This window comes from Ranitomeya variabilis, chromosome 4, assembly GCF_051348905.1.
Source record: "Ranitomeya variabilis isolate aRanVar5 chromosome 4, aRanVar5.hap1, whole genome shotgun sequence".
NCBI classification, from domain to species: domain Eukaryota; kingdom Metazoa; phylum Chordata; class Amphibia; order Anura; family Dendrobatidae; genus Ranitomeya; species Ranitomeya variabilis.
This window is the reverse complement of record NC_135235.1, coordinates 17,239,085-17,256,382: the sequence shown is the minus strand read 5'-3', so window position 1 is coordinate 17,256,382 and position 17,298 is coordinate 17,239,085. Positions and strand designations below refer to the sequence as shown.

At 46.1% G+C, this 17,298-nt stretch overlaps 1 protein-coding gene across 2 annotated transcripts in view; it reads left to right on the top strand.

Annotated features, from left to right (window-relative positions):
• Positions 1 to 17,298, top strand: part of MXI1 (MAX interactor 1, dimerization protein) — a 34,113-nt gene that overhangs the window by 3,776 nt on the left and 13,039 nt on the right. The window contains exons 1-2 of one of the 2 annotated variants that reach the window (XM_077258070.1): positions 13,668 to 14,158; positions 14,900 to 15,032. In XM_077258070.1, coding sequence (XP_077114185.1) covers positions 14,086 to 14,158; positions 14,900 to 15,032 — 206 coding nt within the window. In that variant the 5' untranslated portion in view covers positions 13,668 to 14,085. Of the gene's footprint in view, positions 1 to 13,667; positions 14,159 to 14,899; positions 15,033 to 17,298 lie in introns of those variants that run through there. The other variant, XM_077258069.1, reaches the window with a different exon arrangement.

The window sequence follows — 17,298 nt, the reverse complement described above, 5'->3', positions numbered from 1 at the left end:
GGTGTATACAGGTGTGTATATAGCTACATACTGGGGTATACTGGTGTATATAACTACATAGTGGTGTATACAGGTGTGTATGTAGCTAGATACTGGTGTATACAGGTGTGTGTGTGTGTGTGTGTGTATATAGCTGCATACTGGTGTATATAACTACATACTGGTGTATACAGGTGTGTGTGTAGCTAGATACTGGTGTATACAGGTGTATATAGCTACATACTGGGGTATACTGGTGTATATAACTACATAGTGGTGTATACAGGTGTGTATGTAGCTAGATACTGGTGTATACAGGTGTGTGTATATAGCTACATACTGGGGTATACAGGTACATACTGGTGTGTATATAGCTACATACTGGGGTATACAGGTACATACTGGGGTATATAACTACATAGTGGTGTATACAGGTGTGTATGTAGCTACATACTGGTGTATACAGGTGTGTATATAGCTACATACTGGTGTATACAGGTGTGCATATAGCTACATACTGAGGTATACTGGTGTGTGTGTATATAGCTACATACTGGGGTATACAGGTGTGTATACAGCTACATACTGGGGTATACTGGTACATACTGGTGTACAGGAGGAGCTCAGGCTGCTCTGCTCACACTTTACTTTACAGCTCCCTGTTCTATCACTTTCCACCAACAAATCTCCAGAGAATATTGTTGTCCTCTAATCACAGTGCTCTAGAAATAGTCATTAGTCCCCTCTGTTCTTGGGAAAGCTGGGTGCTGTCTCCCAGGCGGGGGCCGTGTACAGAGGGCTTCCCCCCGGATATTAGGTGGGGTTATAGTGTGGAGCTGGCGGGTCTGTAGCTGCCCCTCATCATCAGTCCCACTGACTTCTGTGGCCACGTCCTTATGGGTCACTGTCCACGGATGGACTTGGCCAAGTCGTCTGTTGAATCGCTTCCTCATCGCTCTGAAGTTACAGAACATTTATTAGACCCCCCCCCATCTCGGTGATCGCACATGGAACGTTCCGCCCGCACTTGTTACATTGTATCAGCGGTCACGTGTCCCGGCCCCGCACCAGTCTCAGGTGCTCTCCCAGCATCACGCGACCTGCACTTCCTCACCGCACACGTGGTTTCCACATGGAGCCAATCGCTGGTTTTCTATTGGCTATCTGTCAAGAAAGGCAGGACCAGGTATTAACTGTCCACCAATCAGAGCGCCGCCGACTCTGTGATGTAGGCGGTTGCTGGGCTCAGCAGAGGGGCGGGACCTGATTGTTCTCTGGGCTGATGACATCATCCTCTTGTTTTAAAGCGACAGGACTTATTTGCTGTGGACAAAAGACTTGTGAGGGGGTGACCTCTTCTCACTGTGCTCGGTCATATTGGGTGAGGGGGACAGACTCTGCAGTGTTGGAGGAGCTGGAGAGGCCTCCACAAATGTGAATTGCTTTTACCAACTGGGATAATAATTTTTAAGTGGAAAAAAAAATAAAATTAAATTAAAATATATATATATATATATATTTGTGATATCGTTATAATAGATGATAGAGTAGATCAGAAGGATTCTCAGGGCCCTGGTTCACTGGTTCCGCTGCCATTTTGGTGATCCATGAGCCTCTGATTCTTTTGCTACCTTCTGCGACTCTTCTGATTAGTAGGTCCGGCATGATGTCATCTGTGAATCCCCCCACAATGATGACATCACCCTGGACCTACTAATCAGAAGAGGCTCAGAGCAAGAAGGACAAGATCTGGTGGCCATTGACTACCAAAATGGCCACTAATCCGAGGCCCTGAGAATGTTTTTTGGTCAACCATGATGACTAGATGGACATACAAAAAATAATAATACAATCACCGCTGTGGTAAGGACGGATGCAAGAGAGTCCTCCGATAATATGGAGCAGAACTGGAAGAGATCCATGTGCCAGATATAAGGGTAGATTGGATCGGCCCACCTCAGGGCCGCCGGGGTCACTGCTGCCTCTACCCCCCTATAGCTACTGGCCAGGATGAGAAAGGCTTCAGGAAGAACGGAGACGTTGCTGTTGGATTTGCACTTATTTTTCTCGGTCTCCCATGACAGCACTACGGAGAGAGGGGATCCGCCCTTCAGGGACAGGAAACCTACAGATAAAAGGGCGGTACCTCTCCCTCGCATCAGTTGGTTTCCTGTCCCTGACGGGGAACCTCTTCTTGGTGGTACCTGAATCAGTCAGAAGACACCGTATTACGGACCGGGACCGGGCAGTTGGGTTCCGGCAGCGAGGAGGCTCCTGCCGTGGCTTGTCCGGCACCCGAAGCCGCCACCGCTGGAACCGAGGGGTTCTTCAGGGTGTGCGGGGGAGAGAACGCCGCCGACTCTGAAGGAGAAAGGGGCGCTGGATCACCCGGAGCTCCTGTGCCGATTAGCACACGCTCCGGGTGTAGAAAGATGGCCGCCGCTCCGGAAATGCGGCAAGAACTTCCGGGTCATCTTCGCGCGCATGCGTGGCAGTCTCTCTTCCTGGAGGATGTACGTGGGACCGGAAGTACGGTAAACGCCGGAGGTGGCGCCGGATTCAAATAGGGAGATAGTGCGACAACTCTCTCCCTGTAAGCATGGAGGACAGCAATCCACAGCAGCAACTGCAGCCGAGGCAGCAGCACCATAAGAAGGTGGACCCTAAGAGTTCCAGAAAAAGTGGGTCTAGCAGTCAGTCCACGCAGCGCAGCAGATCTTCTGCAAGGACTAACTCCCCTCCTCAAGAGACTCCTCTACCAGACCCGGGCCCTCCTCCAGAACCGGTACCTACCTCCACATCCGAATGGTGAGTGATCTCCGTGAAAGTACATATTTTATAATGGGGTTCCCTCTTCTCCCTTACTAGGGTAAGAAGAGGCTGGAGAAAAAGAAAAATAGGTCCTGCCCCACCTGTAACAAAGCTTTGCCGGTAGCCTGGAACAAAAAGCTTTGTAAATCATGCATTCAACGTTTATTGTGTGAAGAGACCCCTGATTTCGCATCTGAACTTAAAACTATAATTAGATCTGAGGTTCAGAATGCCCTTTTATCTTCCAAAAAAGGAAGGATAAGGTGAAGGAGATGGTATATTCCCACTCTGTCCGATCCTCATCTGAGGACGTGGACTCTGACGATTCTAAATCCTCCCTATCTTCCTCCGATGAAGATTCGGGCCGTCATTGCTTCCCACTAGAGGAGGTGGATGCTCTAGTGAAAGCCGTTACAGCCACTATGGGGGTTGAGGATCCCAGACCCGATAAAACGGCTCAAGATATAATGTTCGGAGGTCTGGGACAAAAAAAGCGGAGAACTTTCCCACTAAATCCCAATGTCCAGACACTGATCAAAAGAGTGGGAGAAACCGGACAGGAGAAATTCTTCGGTGCCCTCGCTTAAAAGGAAGTACCCCTTTGAAGACGAGGCGTCCACTTCTTGGGACAAGGCACCAAAATTGGACGTAGCGGTGGCCAAAGCCTCGAAAAAATTTGCGCTCCCGTTTGAGGATATGGGTACCCTCAAAGACCCTTTAGATAAGAAAGCGGACACTTTTCTTAAAGGGGCATGGGAATTGGCTGGGGGTAGCTTGAGACCTGCAGTTGCAGCGACCTGCACCTCCAGGTCTTTAATGGTGTGGGTTGACCAGCTGGAAAGCCAGATTAAGGATGGGTCACCCAGGAGTAAATTGCTGGACTCAATCCCTGCATTTAGGGCAGCAGCAGCATTCCTAGCGGACTCAGCGGACTCGGTGCGTTTAACATCCAAGGCCGCTGCCCTCTCCAACGCAGCCAGAAGAACCTTATGGCTTAAGAGTTGGCCAGGGGACCTCCAAACGAAGCTAAAATTATGTTCTATCCCATGTGAGGGGAAATTTCTTGTTTGGGGAAACCCTGGATGACATCCTCCAGAAAGCTGGAGACAAAAAGAAGGGGTTTCCAAATCTGGGACCAGCCCCATTCAGACAGTCCTTTCGGAACCGGAGATTTTTTCGTCAGAGACCTCCCAGGGAACAGAATAAATGGGAAGAAGGGAGAAGAAAGGATAGGGGTTACCTTTTCGGCAACACTTCCCGTGACAAAAAGCCCTCCAAATGACATTTTTCCTACGGTGGGGGGGGGGGGGGGGAGACTCACCTCTTTTCTTCCTGCCTGGAAGAAAATATCCAACAACGCCTGGATTTTAAAACTCATACAATCCGGTCTAAAAATAGATCTTCTTTCTTCCCCCCCCTCCGAAATTATATAGTGACAAGAACTTCGGCAGCAGAACAAGCGGCATTAGAGAAAGAAATTATTTCCCTACTGCAGAAGTCCGTAATTCAGGAAATCTCCCCTCAAGAAATAGGGGAAGGTTTTCTCTCCCCTCTGTTTCTAGTACCGAAACCCGACGGGTCCTTTCGGACGATTATAAACGTAAAAAAACTTAAACAATTATGTAAAAAATCACAAGTTCAAAATGGAGACAATAAAGTCTACCGTAAAAATTATTTTCCCGAATTGCTACATGGTCGTAATAGACCTAACTGACGCATACTACCATGTGCCCATCCACGAACAATCTCAAAAATTTCTCAGGATGGCGGTCTCCATAGAGGGACAAATAAGAAATTTCCAGTACAGGGCCCTCCCGTTTGGGATCTCAATTGCTCCGCGAATATTCACGAAAATAGTAGCGGAAATGATGGTCCACATAAGGGAACAAAACATTATCATAGTCCCTTGGACGATTTTCTTATTGCGAGCGACTCGGCACAAAGTTGCAGAGAACAGAGAGACCGAGTAATGACTATTCTAACAGACTTGGGTTGGCTCATAAACATAAAAAAATCAAAGTTGGAACCCTGTCAAGTACAGGAGTTCCTAGGACTGACGTTAGACTCCCAGGTTCAAGAATGCCGACTCCCGGGCCCCAAAAAAGACAAAATATTGACCATGATAGCACGAACTCTACAAAACCCCTCCATGACTCTAAGGAGGGCAATGTCACTACTGGGCTCTCTGTCTTCATGCCTGCCAGCGATACCTTTCGCACAATTCCACACAAGCGAGCTTCAGTGGCACATACTAGAGTGGCAGTTAATATTAAAAAAACAATTTGGAAAGCCGGGTCATCCTAAACTCCTCAGTTATTCATTCCCTTCTTTGGTGGGGAAAGAACCAGAATATTTCAAAAGGAATTCCTTGGGTACCAAAAATATCTCAGGTAATAACAACCGATGCGAGTCCCAGGGGGTGGGGGGCCCACATGGAAGACAGAGTGGCTCAGGGCAACTGGTCAGTTCAGGAACTGTCAGCATCCTCAAACCAAAAAGAACTTTGGGCGGTGGATCGTGCTCTTCTATCTTTCCTAACCTACATTCAAGGACATCATGTCCGAATTTTTTCGGACAACATAGTGACAGTAGCCTATATAAATCACCAGGGAGGAACAAGGTCTCGGTCACTGAGTTCCTCCGCCAAGGTTATCAGCCTTGCGGAAAAAAATGTACTGTCCCTCTCTGCGCTACATATTCAGGGTTCAACTAACGAGAAAGCAGATTACTTGAGTCGAACCCAGTTGAAACAAGGCGAGTGGTCCCTGAATCAGTCTATCTACAACCAGATCACAGGAATGTGGGGAACTCCAACAATAGACTTACTCGCCAATTCCAAAAACAAAAAAGTAGCCAAATTTTGCCCTGAGTCCGGAAGGGAATCCCCAGGCTCTGGATGCCTTTCTGATCCCATGGACCCACAAGCTGACATACGCTTTTCCTCCAATCATTCTGATCCCGGCAGTCATTCGGAAAGTCAGAGAAGACAAATCAAAAAATGATCCTTATAGCCCCGTTCTGGCCAAAAAGGACATGGTTTTCCTGGCTAAGGATGCTATCGGTCTCAGACCCATGGATCCTACCGAATATGCCAGACCTGCTACAGCAAGGACCGATTTTCCACCCACAAGAGTCGAACTTGCATTTGACAGCCTGGCTTTTTGAACGGAGACTATTAAAAGAAAGGGATTTCTCAGACAACTTAGTTGCTACATTGTTAAAATGTAGAAAACCTATTACTACTAAAATATATGGGAAAACTTTGAAAAAATTCTTGTCTGTCTCCAAAGTAAAAATCCAGGATGGGCCCTCAATTAATAAAATACTTGAGTTCCTACAAAAAGGTCTGGAACAGGGGTTAGCGGTCAGTACTCTTAAGTAGTGTTGAGCGATACCGTCCGATACTTGAAAGTATCGGTATCGGCCGATACCGGCAAAGTATCGGATCTGATCCGATACCGATACCGATACCCGATACCAATACAAGTCAATGGGACTCAAGTATCGGAAGGTATCCTGATGGTTCCCAGGGTCTGAAGGAGAGGAAACTCTCCTTCAGGCCCTGGGATCCATATTAATGTGTAAAATAAAGAATTAAAATAAAAAATATTGATATACTCACCTCTCCGACGCAGCCTGGACCTTACCGCTGTGAACCGGCAACCAATCAGAAGCCGTGACGTCATCCCTCAGGTCCTAAATTCCTAGAAGGGAATTTAGGACCTGAGGGATGACGTCGCGGCTTGTGATTGGTCGCGTGGCGGTCACATGAGCGGCACGCGACCAATCAGAAGCCGTGACGTCATGGAAGGTGCTGAACGCGCTCATTTTAAACAAAGAAGGCTGCCGGTTACCAGCGGTGATGTCCAGGGGCCTCCGGACAGGTGAGTATATCAATATTTTTTCAGACCCTGGGAACCATACACTGGAAACTTCCGATTCCGATTCCCGATACCACAAAAGTATCGGATCTCGGTATCGGAATTCCGATACTGCAAGTATCGGCCGATACCCGATACTTGCGGTATCGGAATGCTCAACACTACTCTTAAGGTACAGATAGCAGCTCTGAGAGCACTCTATAACCAAAATATTGCGGCTAACCCATGGGTAATAAGATTCATTAAAGCGGTAACAAGATCAAAACCTTTAGTTACTCAAAAAATGCCCTCGTGGGACCTAAATTTACTCCTCTCGGCATTATCTGGTCCTCCATTTGAACCCATAGAGACGATTCCCATAAAAACCCTATCACTTAAGACCATTCTTCTAGTAGCCTTAACATCTGCGCGCAGAATGAGTGATATTCAAGCCCTATCCTCTAACCCACCTTTTACAAAAATATTGGATGATAGTCACTCTTAGACCTGACTTGGCCTATTTGCCAAAAGTGGCGTCAAAATTCCATAGGTCACAAGAAATATCCCTGCCGTCCTTTTGCCCAAACCCCAGAAATGAAAAAGAGCAGAACTTCCATAATCTAGATGTCAGAAGATGTCTAGTCCAATACCTAGATTCCACCAGGGAATATAGGAAGGAAGGCTCTTTGTCTGTTTTCAGGGTCCCAGAAAAGGATTCTGGGCATCTAAAGGTACCTTGGCAAGGTGGATAAAAGAGGCAATAGCGTTGGCATATTCATCCACGGGGAATACGATCCCGGATGGTATAAGAGCGCATTCCACAAGAGCAGTAGCTACCTCATGGGCTGAGAGGTCAGAGGTATCAATAGAACAAATCTGTAAGGCGGCCACCTGGTCATCACCGTCAACCTTTTTTAGACACTATAGATTAAATCTAGCCTCTGCGTCTGACTTGACCTTCGGGACAAGGGTTCTCGAGGCGGTGGTCCCTCCCTAAGCTTAGTCTCTGCAATTCTCTCCGTAGTGCTGTCATGGGAGACCGAGAAAGTCATAGTCACTCACCGATAACTGTGTTTCTCGGAGCCCATGACAGCACTCGCTTATTCCCTCCCATCACGAGTGCGGTGAGCACCTTTTAATTACATATAATTTATATAATATAGTCTAGGCACGAGGTTCCTTTATTAAGAAATGTTATAATATGGTTTTTTCTCTGTTGTAACTAACCTGGAGGTCCTCCGATGCTCTGTAAACCAACTGATGCGAGGGAGAGGTACCGCCCTTTTATCTGTAGGTTTCCTGTCCCTGAAGGGCGGATCCCCTCTCTCCGTAGTGCTGTCATGGGCTCCGAGAAACACCGTTATCGGTGAGTAACTATGACTTTTTCACTTATTGGAGTAGAATTGCTTTTTTTTGGGATATTAGATAGATAGGATAATTAATAATAATAATAATAATAATAATAATAATAAGACACTCCAATAAATTCCTTGTGGTGACCTGTCAGACATTTTAAGCCAATGGATTTTGCAAAATGTATTGGACAAGCATGTGCCAAACTCTGAACTCTCCAGAATGTTCCACTAGTAATAATAATCTTTTTATTTTTATATAGCGCTAACATATTCTGCAGCGCTTGCACACATTCTCATCGCTGTCCCCATTGGGGCTCACAATCTCAATTCCCTATCAGTATGTCTTTGGAATGTGGGAGGAAACCGGAGAACCCGGAGGAAACCCACGCAAACACGGGGAGAACATACAAACTCCTTGCAGATGTTGTCCTGGCTGGGATTAGAACCCAGGACTCCATTGCTGCATTGATAACCACTGAGCCACCGTGCTGCCACTAGTAAATGATATATTGAGCGGCAACTGATCCTAGAGGCAGAATATTGTTCTTGTGTCTATAAGCAGTGATCTGCCCTCAGCGTATCCAGCTCAAATTACTAATACTGACCTACAAAGCCATCCATAACCTGTCTCCTCCATATATCTCTGATCTAATCTCCCGATATCTTCCCTCACGTAATCTCTGGTCCTCCCAAGACCTCCTTCTCTCCTCCACACTTATTCGCTCCTCACCCAAAAGCCTCCAAGACTTCTCCCGAATATCCCCCATCCTCTGGAATTCTTTGCCCCAACACGTCCAACTATCAACATTCGGATCCTTCAGATGGAACCTGAAAACCCACCTCTTCAGGAAAGCCTACAGCCTGCACTGACCCCGCTGCCGCCTCACCAACACCGGAGCTACCGCCTCACCAACACCGGAGCTACCGCCTCACCAACACCGGAGCTCCTGCAACCCCCAACCTACTGTCTCCTTCACCACCATCCTGTAGAATGTAAGCCCGCAAGGGCAGGGTCCTCGCCCTTCTGTATCAGTCTGTCATTGTTAGTTTACTGTAAGTGATATCTGTAATTTGTATGTAACCCCTTCTCATGTACAGCACAATGGAATCAATGGTGCTATATAAATAATAATAATAATATGCCGCTACACCAGTGCAATGACTGGCACAGGGCAGAGGCATCGGTTACCCATCCACTCCAGAATTCAATATAAACTTATCACTCTCACCCACAAAGCACTCCATGGCTCAGCACCACCCTACATCTCCTTCCTGGTCTCAGCCTACCACCCTACCCGTACCCTCTGCTAATTACCTAAGATGAACATTCTCAATCATCCGAACCTCCCACTCCCGACTCCAAGACTTCTCACGTGCTGCGCCAATTCTCTCGAATGCACTACCGAGGATAATACGATTAATCCCCGATACCCACAGTTTTAAGCGTGGCCTAAAAACGCATTTCTTCAGACTGGCCTACCGCCTCAACATATTTATCTAACTATTCCTACAATACCCTTATACGATACGATACGATACGATACACTTTATTGATCCCGTGGGAAATTATGGTATCACAGCAGCACAACTTAAATCATAAAAATCATAAAATGAATTACTTAATTGACATGACAGTTTGTTGACAGAAGAACATTATACATTAGAATAGGACATACACAGCGGGTAAACTGAAATGTAGAGGAATAAAGTAGACATTCACCTTGATGATTTAACCCTAATATTATTGTTGTACATTCCCATCGCAGTTGGCACAAACGATTTCCTATATTTTTCCTTCTTACACCTCAGAAGTATTAGCCGGTTACTGAAGGTGCTCTTCTGTCTCATGAGTAGCTCATACAATGGATGTGCATTATTGTTCATAATTGCCCTACACTTTCTCAGAGTTCTTCTCTCCACTACCTCCTCAAGAGAGTCCAGATTGCAGCCGACAGCAGAGCTTGCCTTTTTGATAATCTTAAGTCTACGTTCACATTTGCGGTCTGCGCCGCAGCGTCGCCGCATGTGTCATACGCCCCTATATTTCACATGGGGGCGCATGGACATGCGTTGCACTTGCGTTTTGCGACGCATGCGTCCCTGCGGCGCCCGCGTCCGGGCGCAGAGGACGCAGCAAGTTGCATTTTTGCTGCGTTCAAAATCAACCAAAAAAAGACGCATGCGGCGCAAAACGCAGCGTTGTGCATGCGTTTTGCTGCGTTTTTGTTTGCGTTGTGCGTTGCGTCGCCGACGCTGCGGCGCACAACGCAAATGTGAACGTAGCCTTATTCAGCTTATTAGCATCAGAGGCCCGCACACTATTACCCCAGCATATGATTGCAAAGAAGATGGCACTTGCCACCACAGATTGGTAGAACATTCCTAACATTTTGCTGCACACATTAAAAGACCTCAGTTTCCTTAGGAAATACAATCTGCTCATCCCCTTCTTGTAGACAGTCTCTGAGTGGCATCTCCAGTCCAGTTTGCTATCCAAATGGACCCCCAAATATTTGTAACTCTCCACCTGCTCTACCTCCTGACCAGCAATAGTGATCGGTAAGCATTCCAACTTAATCCTGCTATAGTTGGCCACCAACTCCTTGGTTTTCTTAACATTTAGTTGTAGATAGTTACCATTGCACCAATCCACGAAATTCAACACCACCCTTCTGTATTCCTCATCCCCCTGATCTCCCCTAATACATCCCACAACCACGGAGTCATCCGAACATTTTTGAAGGTGGCAAAGATCAGATTTATACTGAAAGTCCGATGTATACAGTGTGAATAGAAAGGGCGCAAGCACCGTTCCCTGGGGGGCACCTACACTGCTCACTAATCTGCTTGACACAACGGCTCCCATCTGTACAAACTGTGGCCGATCTGATCGGTAGTCAGTTATCCAATTTCTCATCCCCACCTCCACCTTCATATCAGTCATCTTTTTGTGTAGTAAAGGTGGCTGCAGGGAGTTAAATGCACTCGAGAAATCGAAGAACATCGCTCGCACCGTGGTTCCGTCAGTCTGTGTCTGTACTTTTATACATACTGGTTGGTGACCGGTTCATGCAGCGTTACATGAACATCCTATTTATTACATTGATGGCTGCACCGTACAATGAAAGCAATTGTTACCATCCACCTTTCGTGTCTCCCCTATTTCCTCATAGATTGTAGCTTGTGGTCAGGACCCTCACTCCTCTTGGTATCTGCTGATTCATGTGATTATTGTTGTTCTGTAATGTGTATTGTCTGTACAAGTCCCCTCTAAAATGTAAAGCGCAGGGGAATATGTTGGGGATATAGAAATAAAATGATTACTATTATTATAAATTCTAGAGATGAGGAGATGATGTGGAGGACCCTGGTGCAGCCGCCACGTTGGCAGCCATTGTGCTGAGCCGGCTAATCGGGAGACCCCAGGATTCCAGCACTTAGGCCTCATGCACACATGCGATTTTTGTGTAAGTGGCAGCCGTGATGTTCGCACTCGCACCTGTGACAGTCTATGGGGACATTCACATGTCTGATTTTTCTCTGTTTCTTCCTTTGGACTGTGTAGTCTGCAGAAAATATTGGAGACATCCAATTTTGATCCAATACAAGTCGGTGAAAATAAATTGTACTGCACTCAGATTACATCCGCGTGCGCTGTGATTTTCACAAACTGTCAGAATGAAGAAGGTGGAGAAATTGTTTTTTGTTTTTTAGTTTCTCCATGTATGAGCAAGTCAGATGACACTCGGCCCACACTATGATTAAACTCAAACTTTGATCAAAATAATTGATCCGATTTTCTCGAGAAAAACATCTGAATGAGATGTCCAGAGGCCACAGACCACCCGACCAATATGCCTGCTGGCTCCTCGGGGTCCTGGGAATCTTTTCAATCGCTTCTATTATGTTGTTCTGCTGTAATAGTAAATAACCCGCGGACCCCAGTCTGCACATGAGGCGCAGAGAGCGCTGGTCACACAATCTCATGGTTCCTCTTTAGCTGAAGCCTCCTGACCTGCTTGACATAATTTGTGACCATCTCACCTCACTTCCCCTTATGTCCAACTTCCCAATTTGAAGTTTTAAAAAATGAAAGAAAAACCTAAGGCTGTGTGCACACGTTTAGGAATTTTCGCGTTTTATTCACGTTTTTTCGCTATAAAAACATGATAAAACCGCAAAAAACCGCTCACATTAAGTATCCTATTTATAGAATGCATTCCGCATTTTTTGTGCACATGTTGCGTTTTTTTTCCGCGGTGGAATTGCATTCAGGGAAAAAAACACAGCATGTTCATTCTTTGTGCGGAATCGCGGGGATTCCGCACACACAGGAATGCATTGATCCGCTTACTTCCTGCACGGGGCTGTGCCCACCATGCGGGAAGTAAGCAGATCATGTGCGGATGGTACCCAGGGTGGAGGAGAGGAGACTCTCCTCCAGGCCCTGGGAACCATATACCTGTTAAAAAAAAAATAAAATAATAATAATTTAAATAAATAGTGATATTCTCACCTTCCGGCGTCCCCCGCAGCTTTCCTGCTCCTTGTGACGCTCCCGTTCCCAATAATGCTTTGCGAAAATGACCTGTGATGAAGTGCGGTCTCGCGAGATGCTACGTCATCTGGGGTCATGCCGCAAAGCATTACTGGGACCGGAGCATCGTGAGGAGCGGGAAAGGCTGCCGGGGACGCCGGAAGGTGAGAATATCATGATTTATTATTTTTAACATTCTATCTTTTACTATTGATGCTGCATAGGACATACCTTCACCAATAATATTGGGGGCGTGAAATGGGGCGAGGATGGGAACACCTACCGGTCACTACAATCCTGCCATGCCGCATGTATCTGTCGGCTGGTGGCAATAGGATCTGGCCACAATGTGGTGTCTATGGGGCAAACAATTGTAGAAATGAGATTCTTCTGCCTGATGTTATGTCCCCTGAAATAAGTGTTTGTTAGACGCCTCATCTCTATATAAAAACCAGAAAAGGAAGGTGCACAATCACACTTGGAGCAGGACTCACAGCAACAATGCAGTCCTGGAACATTACATCAATGGTGGACGTCACTGAGCTCCGATCTGCCTCCCTGAGAACCAAAGAGCCATTGTATCCCCAACCAGGGCGCACTGTGGCCCTACAGAAGAGCTGGATCTGAGACCCCCTCCCTCAGAGGCTGTCATCCCACACAGGTCACATACCGTCAAGCCTACTTATAAAATAAATGGATGAGAGACCCCAGAGGCAAATAATCCCCCCCAATGTCAGTGTCTCGTCGGACCCCGCAAACCGCTGTGCTCAGAGGTAGAAAAGCAACAGAAGGGAAAAACAGTATCAAAATAGAAGATATAATAAACATTTATAAATACAATGTTTCAAACAGAACTCCTGAATATGTAGACAACATTTTGTATCTAGAAATCTTAACTTTTCAAAAGTTGGGTTTATTCGGATATATGTGTGGAGATTCTGGCTCATTTGCAATTATGCTAATGTCCCAGCCCCAGCTTGTCTGCTGCATGTTACATCTGCATATTTATAAGCTCGGCTTCTGACAAGGGGTCCTTTTGTTTCCATTTAATAAAAAAAAAAAGTAACTTCTAGCAAAGAGAGGGTTAAGAATGTGCTCTCTGCAGAATGGAAAACTACAACTCCCAGTGCTCCTTGCAGCTGAGCTTGATGGGAGCAGCCCTCTGCCTGTGCTGCAAGAAGTAAACAAACTCTTCTGTGGGTGTCAGTGCAGGGTGGCAGCTCCCAGTCCATGTCCTCAGCCCGCAGTTCCCCTTTTCTGCCCTATTTTCTCTTCTTTCTTCCTTTCTGCACGGATCAGCTGCCATTCCGCCTTCCTTTTCTTCTGCACTGAAGCCCCACCAGGCTCATCTGCCCTACTGAGGCCTTGATCTGCTGCAGAAACTTACTGGGCCCTTTAAAATCTCATTATTTTCATGCAAACAGCATTTAGTCTTTTTGGATTGGAGACATTTTGGAACTTTTTTTTATAATTTATTTGCAAATAATATAGCAGATTTTTTTGCATTTGAAACTGATATTTTTTGGAGGCTACAAACTGCATTATGGACTGCGTCCGAATGGTGAATATTCAGAGGCTCTTGGATGCTGCCGAATATCTGGACAGGAGGGAGCGAGGTAAAGATGTCCTCTGTCTGTATAGAAATGTTCGTGGTTTTTTTTTTTTTTTTTGTGGTCTTTGCATTTCTGCATTGCATTGTGGGGGATGTAGTGTGCGTGCAGCAACGATGGGGTCTCTGGTTGTTTTGATGTGTGATCCCCACCCATGTGTGTGGAGGGAATGTGCCCGAGTGTTGGACACTCAGGGGTAACTTGTGGTTTTTAGGTGAAATGCTATAAATATATGGGTGAATAAGTAGCAGGGGGGTTTCTGTGACTTTCTTGTGTGTCGGGTGTCAAACGACGCCCCAGATGCCGCCACGCTTGGCACTCGTGCCCGTGCACAGGTCACTATGTGGTGACTCAGTTAGTGAAGGGTGGATGGTGCAGAGTTCTGATTGTGAAGTTGTAGGTGATGGATACAAAGTATTCACGCCTGGTGACGAAAAAAACATCATTCTATATTAATAATGTAACTTTCTGTATCCTTTATAAAAGTGCAACAATGTATCTCATGTATATAGAAGATCACCGACCCCTAATCGACCATCCGATTATCCATAATCCTACTGATTACACATTTATTTCATTTTTTTTTTGTGTGGAACTTTAATGGTGGCGATTGATGATAATATGTGTTGTCCAGCTGTCGCAGAATTAATTGATAAAGTGAAAACAAATGGGGAAAACTACAAGTCCCAGCAGTACCACGGCCATTGTTACAGCACAGATTCTTACTCCTGATTTTTCTGTCCGCAGAGTGTGAACATGGCTACGCCTCCAGCTTCCCCTCTGGAGACAGCTCGGATCTTCACAGGCTAAAAACAAGACGACTAAAATCCAAGAGGTGCAGCAGCAGTGGAAGTAGTAATCTAGGAAGCAGCACAAACCGGTAAGAACCGATCTGGTGTGTAATACAGAATGGGGGCTCGCACACGGTAAAGGGGCACCCCAAACCCCCACGTTCTGTCCTATTGGTAGAAGTTCTGCTAGACTCCTTGGTTCCTGGGTCACCATTGTCGCCCACAACGCTCACTAGTTGTGTACATGAATCTACATTGCCATTCTCCTTCTTGGGCAAATTCTGGCTCCACATCACATTTACCCCAGTCCTATTATATTCCAAAGCTGCAGGTGTAATGCTGGTAGATGTTATTGGAAACCATCAGCAAGCTTGTGAATAGATCTTGGCTGAGCGCCTGCCATACAGTGGGGCGGTTAACCCTTCCTTCGTCAGATGACGGTACCACACCGGGTGTGAAGACGACTCTTCCCAGAATACAGGGATCTAGGCAGAGTGGGTCACTGGAAGTAAAATCCAAAAAAGCATCAAAGAAAAGAAGAGGCCGTACAGCAATATGGGGTCAGATACTAGAATCCTGCAGGACGTACGTGGCCCCGTTATAAAAGGCAGCGTGAGCACAGGTGTATGTACTGATGGACCACTACTCACACTCCCATCATCCATCATATGGGGATTATAAATGCCCACCGATAAGGCGCCAATCACACATATACTTGTAGACACACTCATACTATTGTATCAGGTGGCTGCCCAGCATTATATGAGTACACCCCACAGGGTCAGACACCCCAGGGACAAACGCCCCAATTCCCCCCACCTCCACGACCGGACCCGGCCGCATCCTGCAAAGATGAACAATACAAGATCACAACCAACGTCCCCGATCCTGATTGTCCAGCGAGACCCTACACGAAGATCCACAGCAATTCACTCCACAGTAAATAAATACTGCGAGCGGGTACTAGTAAATATTCATTTTAGGCCTCGTTCACATTTCTGTCGGTACGGGCCCGTCTCAATGCGTCGAGCTGACGTACCGACGGACGTTGTGAATTCTCTGCAGGACGTGGGCAGCGGATTGACGCATCCGCTGCCCATTCTGCAGTCCAGGGAGGAGGGGGCGGAGTTTCGGCCGCGCATGCGCAGTCGAAAATAGCAGACCCGTTGCACAAAAAAGTTACATTGAATGTTTTTTTGTGACGAAGGCCTGCCAATTACCGACGCATCCAGTGCACGGCGTATGGAACGTGTGTCGGTAATACAAGTCTATGTGTAAAAAACGCATTCTGCCGGCAACTCTGCAGGATGCGTTTTTTGCACAGAACGACGCATTGCAACGTCTTCAAAAAGACGTAAGTGTGAAAGTAGCCTTATGTGATGTTTTCAGACTAACCAGAGTAACCAGAGAAAACGCAGAAACTTAGCTCTAAATCTGCCAAATAGTGAGTGCAGCTCTGGAGTATAATACTGGATGTAACTCAGGATCAGTAATGTATGTACACAGTGACTGCACCAGCAGAATAGTGAGTGCAGCTCTGGAGTATAATACAGGATGTAACTCAGGATCAGTAATGTAATGTATGTACACAGTGACTGCACCAGCAGAATAGTGAGTGCAGCTCTGGGGTATAATACAGGAGGTAACTCAGGATCAGTAATGTAATGTATGTACACAGTGACTGCACCAGCAGAATAGTGAGTGCAGCTCTGGGGTATAATACAGGAGGTAACTCAGGATCAGTAATGTAATGTATGTACACAGTGACTGCACCAGCAGAATAGTGAGTGCAGCTCTGGGGTATAATACAGTATGTAACTCAGGATCAGTAATGTAATGTATGTACACAGTGACTGCACCAGCTGAATAGTGAGTGCAGCTCTGGAGTATAATACAGGAGGTAACTCAGGATCAGTAATGTAATGTATGTACACAGTGACTGCACCAGCAGAATAGTGAGTGCAGCTCTGAAGTATAATACAGGATGTAACTCAGGATCAGTAATGTAATGTATGTACACAGTGACTGCACCAGCAGAATAGTGAGTGCAGCTCTGGAGTATAATACAGGATGTAACTCAGGATCAGTAATGTAATGTACAGTTAGGTCCATATATATTTGGACAGAGACAACATTATTCTAATTTTGGTTCTAGACATTACCACAACAAATTTTAACCCCTTCATGACCCAGCCTATTTTGGCCTTAATGACCTTGCCGTTTTTTGCAATTCTGACCAGTGTCCCTTTATGAGGTAATAACTCAGGAACGCTTCAACGGATCCTAGCGATTCTGAGATTGTTTTTTCGTGACATATTGGGCTTCATGATAGTGGTAAATTTAGGTCGATAATTT